At 44.3% G+C, this 6,000-nt stretch overlaps 1 protein-coding gene across 1 annotated transcript; it reads left to right on the top strand.

Annotated features, from left to right (window-relative positions):
- The first annotated feature begins 1,577 nt into the window (after positions 1-1,577).
- On the top strand, positions 1,578-3,345 carry LOC306984723 (phospholipase A2 inhibitor and Ly6/PLAUR domain-containing protein-like). Its single transcript, XM_079586327.1, has 5 exons — positions 1,578-1,646; positions 1,744-1,866; positions 2,091-2,222; positions 2,478-2,579; positions 2,705-3,345. Exons 1-5 carry the CDS (start codon positions 1,598-1,600, stop codon positions 2,893-2,895), a joined length of 597 nt encoding a protein of 198 aa, XP_079442453.1. The 5' UTR covers positions 1,578-1,597; the 3' UTR covers positions 2,896-3,345.
- The last annotated feature ends 2,655 nt before the right edge of the window (positions 3,346-6,000 follow it).

The raw sequence follows: 6,000 nt of genomic DNA, 5'->3' as shown, positions 1-6,000 counted from the left end.
ACCAGCAAGAACCAGGTGCTGGTTCAGAGCTAGAGCCAGTTCGGGGTTGGTTCTACTGACGGGTCTTCTAAGAACCGGTTTGCCTTTCCACAGGCTAGAGCGCCACAACAGAGCCAGATCTTACGTCACTGTGCATCTCATGTTGCCCAGCAACGCTAGCGTGGCAGCGCCAAACAAAAACACACCAGGCTTGTTCGAGATGGTTTGGCTTCTCGCAGACCGATCGCCGCATGACATCAAAGCACTGCGAAAGCGATCCAAAAGCACAAGGAGCCGTATGCTCTCCAAACACTCCCGGAGCTCTGATCGGTCCGCGCTGCTCCGATGCATCTCGAACAAGTCTTACATCAAAAATGGCGGTCGTTGCGTTACTATTCATGCTCATGGCTTTGCGAACCTATCGGCGTCCAAACACGGCGAATCAAACGCGTTCGTGCAGCTCGCCGTAACATAGACGGAGATTACAATCGAGCAGCTATTAGCTCGATTAGCAGCTATTTCAAAAATGGCGGTCACAAGTTTCTTTTCGTCTTGTTGGTCACGGTAACCCCGCCCCCAGCCCCTGACGCAAGCGGTTCATACTTCTAGCCCAGCAATGTTTCGGTGCTACTTAAGAACCACTTTTACTGGTTCGGAGCTGGTGCTTTGGTGGTCGAAAAACAAAGAACCGATTTGACACTAGGCTCCGAACCAGCACCAGCTCTGCCTTGGTGGAAAAGGGGTGTGTGTGTGTGTGTGTGTGTGTGTGTGTGTGTGTGTGTGTGTGTGTTGGGCAGTGCAGAGTGATTAGTAAGTGCAGGAACCTGACAGACCTGTAATAATCACTCACAAGTCTCATTGTTCATGATTTCAGATAAAATTATTGAATTGCACTTATTGTAATCCTTTAATGTTGCAACAATAAAGTGTATTGACAACACTTTACAATAAAGTTAATGAGTTAACATTAGTTACCAAGATTTTAATCATGTATGAATCAAGTGAATGTTGAAATTAACATTGACAAAGATTTATAAAGGCTGCATAAGTGCAGTTCATTATTAGATCATGCTAATTAATGTAGTTAACTAATGAACCTTATATTGTAACCAGTATATTTAAATGAAAAGTTCTAGTCTTGACAACTTGAAAACTAGTCTTGACCTGGTTTCTCAATAACTGTACTCACCACTGAATGTAGGTAATAGCTAAATCTATATGTAAACTTAAGAGTGTGTTTTTCTTTCTTCTGCAGAACACAAGAATATATTTTAAAGAATGTTTACACAATTGAGCCCCATTGGCTTGCACTTTATAGACATAAAAATGATCAGTTTTGTGTTCCACAGAAGAAAGAAAGTCATACAGGGTTTGAATGACATGAGGGTGAGTAAATAAAGACATAATCTTCATCGGGTCAACTATCACTTTAACAAGGTCAAGTTAAGTAAAGGTCAAATGAATCAGTTTGTGTGTGTGTGTCATTAACTGGAAATTAAATGATGTAAGCTGAAGTTTATGGTTCTTTTTTTTCATTTTCTCATGAAGATCCTCCCCTTTTGCTAAACTATAAAATGGCACTGAAACACACTTTATTTCACTCACCTCCTGATCAAAGATGGATCTGCAACTCTCAGTTTTTCTTCTGTTCATTCTCTTCACTGCAGGTATGAAGACAAATAGTGTTTGTGATGTTCTTGATTATAAATGCAGATCATTGATGACCTCGCTCTCTCTCTCACTGTCTCTGTTTTATTCCTAAAGGACATTCTCTCAAATGTTATGAGTGCTTGAATCCGGCGGGTTCTTGTGTAGGTCAACAAACGGAGACAACATGTCCCGCTGGATCTTCTCATTGCACGAGTACAATAGTAGGGACACAAGTTGGTAAGTCCAATATGTTTGAAATTGATGATGATTGACTGATTGATGCTGCTATTATTTATTTATTGGCAGAATTTACAATTACAATCACAAAATACTCTACATAGATTCCAGATATTTAATGGTTTCTCTCAGATCTCAGATTGTCATGATTTATATATATATTTAAAAAAAAGTATAAATCAATTTTCCATTTTTCACTTTCATGTCTCATTCATATTCTTTAGGGGGCATTAGTTCTACAGGGAACACTAAAGCTTGTGCTCCTGCCTGTCTACCTCAGTCCTATAATGTCGGCATTATAAGGTCGACTACTTCCTGCTGTATCACAGACAAGTGTAACCTTGCAGATGTTCCAGGTATTGTACTTTAATGATCATGTAGAGGTGAATTCAGGTTGATTGGGACACTTTACAAGTCATCTCAATGGCATAAAGTGTCCAACTAGCCCTGAATTCACCTCTACAAAATAAATAACTTCTGTAAAGTCAACACTCATTTTACTCCCAAATGACATTCAGCTTGTCTGTGGTGATGTGATTGAATGGAGCCGCTAAAGGAGTGTTAAAAATATAAGTGTATAAAATAAAATAATACTTGTTTTCCCTCTGTAGAACCCATCGCAACTGGAAAAAGCTGTTACTATTGTGATGCAAATACCTGTTCAAACACAGTGAAATGTTCAGGGATTGAAGATCGCTGCATTAATGGAACAGGTGAGAATCTGGAAACGGAAGAAGATTTAAGTTATTATCTTATAAACTCTATTTAAACATTTGACACTGATCACATATACCAATGTCCAGAATGAATCAGCCTTTGTTTTCTTTCTTTTCATCAGGGAATTTTGTTTTTGGCCTGTCAACTGTTGTAAAAGGCTGTGTGTCTAAATCTATTTGTGACGCCGCATCAGCTAGTGGTGTTAAGAGCCTTTTATGTTGTGAGGGGAACCTGTGTAACGGGGCTCAGAGTGTCACCCAGAGCGTCCTGTTCCTCTGCGGTTCTCTGCTCTCCTACTTCATGATGCACTGAATACAGCAGATCTTCACATTCTACAATCACACACACTGTACACAATATATTAATATATTCTATATATTCATACATTCAATATATTCTATAGCTCTTCAGATTCCACAATGAGACACGATGTACAGAATATATAGCTTGCATTCTCTCTGTACTATATTTGCTTGTCTTGATGTGATTTAATTTGTTTGTTTTTTGCTGTGAAATTCTGGTGTGTTCCTGGGGTCATATTTAATAAAGATTTGCTATAAAGAAGTTCAAATATTATTTTATTCTTCAAAAATGAATAAATCAACTTTATGTTGTATGATGAAAAATGTAAAAATGTATGATAATGATTTAATTACTTTCCTCCCATAGTTTCTCTTTTTGTTCCCTTTACTTATTTTGCACTTTCCTTTTATCATTATCACTATGTTCACAATGCGGGTGACAATAAAGTACAAAAACAGTCTACAGTGGTGTGAAAAAGTGTGTGTCCCCCTTGGTAAATATGATCAAATATGGCTGTAAAAATTAAATCTGCATTTTTAATCCTTTTGATATTTTATTTAAAAAATGTGCACAAATCTAACCTTTCATTGAAGTAAAATAATTGAAAGTGGGGGGGAAATCACATTATGAAATAAATGTTTTTCTCCAAAACACGCTGGGCAAAAATTGTTTGCCCCCTTTTATTAAGTACTTTTTGCAACCTTTTTTTCAAGATAACAGCTCTGAGTCTTCTCCTATAATGCCTGATGAGTTTGGAGAACACCTGACCAGAGATCAGAGACCATTCCTCCACACAGAACCTCTCCAGATCCTGCAGATTCCCAGATCCATGTTGGCGCTTCTTCTCTTCAGTTCTCTTACATAGAGTTCTCTCCTACTGCGTCGAAGAGACGCTACGGGAAAGATATTTCTTTTTCGAGATTGAAGCCTAAAAATTAATCCTTAATTTTGTAAATATTGTTAAACGCTTTTCTGTAGCATACAACCTTAGGCGGAGCAATATCGCTCACCCATTGGCTGCTCTGCCAGAAAAGCACAGCCTATGCGAGGCCAGTGACGCTGACCAATGAGGGCGCTTCGCGCCCTTCTGCGTCATCTCCCGCCGAAACGGGCGTGGTCTAGGCCTATAAATACGAGCATAGCTGTCTTCCACTCTGATTTTCTAAAATTCACGAAGCTGCACGCATCGTTGGATCGGATTCGAGCCGCCACAGCCGTTTGGAACAAGCACCTCAGCAGGACGAGCCCTTTATCTGAAGCCGCCGTCTTCGCCGCCTTCAGCCGCCGTTCCCTGCTGCGCTTCTCCGGCGTGGAATATCCTTTACATTATGTGTGTGTGTTTTGTGTGTGTGTTCGACGTCGCGACACACAGTTTTTCCACCACTAGAGAGCTGAGCGTCTTTTTCAAGTTGCCTCGCTCCTCCTGTGGCTCGTGTAGAGCCCCGCTCAGCGACGGGGACCACGTGTTTGTGTTTCCTGCCTGTGAGGATCACGCAGCTTCAGCTCTCGTCGATGGCGGCTGCCATCACTGTGATTTGATGCCTACGGTGACTCTGCGGATTCGCCTGGCGTTCATTTACTGAAGCTGCATCTTACCGCCCACTGCAGTGCCGCGCCGTGAAAAGCGCCGTGCTCAGCGGAGCCCGGAACCTCCCTCCACCACGAGGTGCTCGCCGCTGCTGCCGCCAGCTTCTCCGCCCGCTTCGCTCGACTCTCTGACCGACGGACAAGGGATGTGTGATGTGAAGAGATGTGTGCCGCCGCACCCGTCATGGACGAGGAAGGTGAAGCCGCGCCTGTGGAGGACGACTGCTGTTCTCTCCTCGCTTCGGGTAGCGAGGGATGGGCGAGCTCCGAGGATCTCCCCTCCCCCGCCGCTCGTGAGCGTCGACGGAGAAAGACCAGCATCGATGCGCTTGCCGGCTGGATGGCTGCTTTTCTGCAGAGGAACGTACGTTACCGTCCTCACGACCCGCGCCTTTTTCTTCCTGAATTCACGAAGAAATCGCGGAGTCCCGGAAAGCCCCGTTTTCAGCCAGGATGCGCACTTCTGTTGCTACAGTGTTAAAATCCCGCCGCGGCCGGATTTCACTAAAATGTCTCGCTCGCACAGTCCCAACATACGCGACCGTGCCAGTGTATTTTGAAGTCACCAAATCGGCATCAATGCCCGTTTGCCTGCACACAAACGCCGTTTTCACGACGTCCCAGGTAAATCTGAAAATGTATTTTCTGGTGTCCCGGCCACCGCCGATGGTGTAATGTGTGTATTCGTAATGCCCACGACCCAGTGCCCATTCGTACACACAAGCACAGCCCTACACAATACAGGGTTTGCACACATAAAATCGACTCATGCCGATTGTGCATCACATGTAAGTTAGTGAACGTGCCCGCTTTTCAGTGCCCACAATCACTACACACTGCATGTCCCGTGGTTTCTGTAAAAACGAAACGAATGCACGGTCAGTCAGTTCTGATAGACAGTATTCTCTGTGCTACACGGTGTCCCGGCCACGGCCGATGATGTTATGTGTGTAACTGTATGCCCACAACCCAGTGCCCATTCGTACACACAAGCACAGCCCCACACAATGCAGGGCTTGCACACATAAAATCGACTCATGTCGGTTGTGCATCATATGTAGTGAGCGTGCCCGCTTTCAAGTGCCCACAATCACTGCAAGCTACATGTCACACGGTTTCTATGAAACGAAACCGATGCACGGTCAGTCAGTTCTAATAGACAGTGCTATAAATGTACCCCACATTTATTCTCAAACATGCCGAGCCGTACGGGGCTCGCACTGCGCGCTCTCTCTCTCTCAGCTGAGAGAGCTGAGCGCGCGCGCGGGCTGCCCGCTCGATTAAGCGCGCCCCCGCATCATACGCTGCAATGGCACCCATGTTACAGCACACGGCTGCTCTCGTGTCGCCGCCATTTCGCGACCAGAGCGCGGTTTTTCAACCCGTGCAAGCACAGCCCCGTACAATACAGGGTTTGCACACATAAAATCGACTCATGTCGATTGTGCTTTACATGTAGTGAGCGTGCCCACTGTCCAGTACCAACAACCACTACACACTGCACGTTTTCGCGGTTTCTGTAAAAAC

The sequence above is a fragment of the Phoxinus phoxinus genome (genome assembly GCF_949152265.1).
Source record: "Phoxinus phoxinus genome assembly, chromosome: 17".
In the NCBI taxonomy this organism is placed as follows: domain Eukaryota; kingdom Metazoa; phylum Chordata; class Actinopteri; order Cypriniformes; family Leuciscidae; genus Phoxinus; species Phoxinus phoxinus.
This window is presented reverse-complemented; position numbering and strand designations above follow the sequence as displayed.

Coding starts and splice junctions, on each gene's coding strand:
- LOC306984723 (XM_079586327.1), top strand. CDS start 1,598: ATGGATCTGCAACTCTCAGTTTTTCTTCTGTTCATTCTCTTCACTGCA. Junction 1,647..1,743: donor GTTCATTCTCTTCACTGCAG/GTATGAAGACAA, acceptor TTATTCCTAAAG/GACATTCTCTCAAATGTTAT. Junction 1,867..2,090: donor AATAGTAGGGACACAAGTTG/GTAAGTCCAATA, acceptor CATATTCTTTAG/GGGGCATTAGTTCTACAGGG.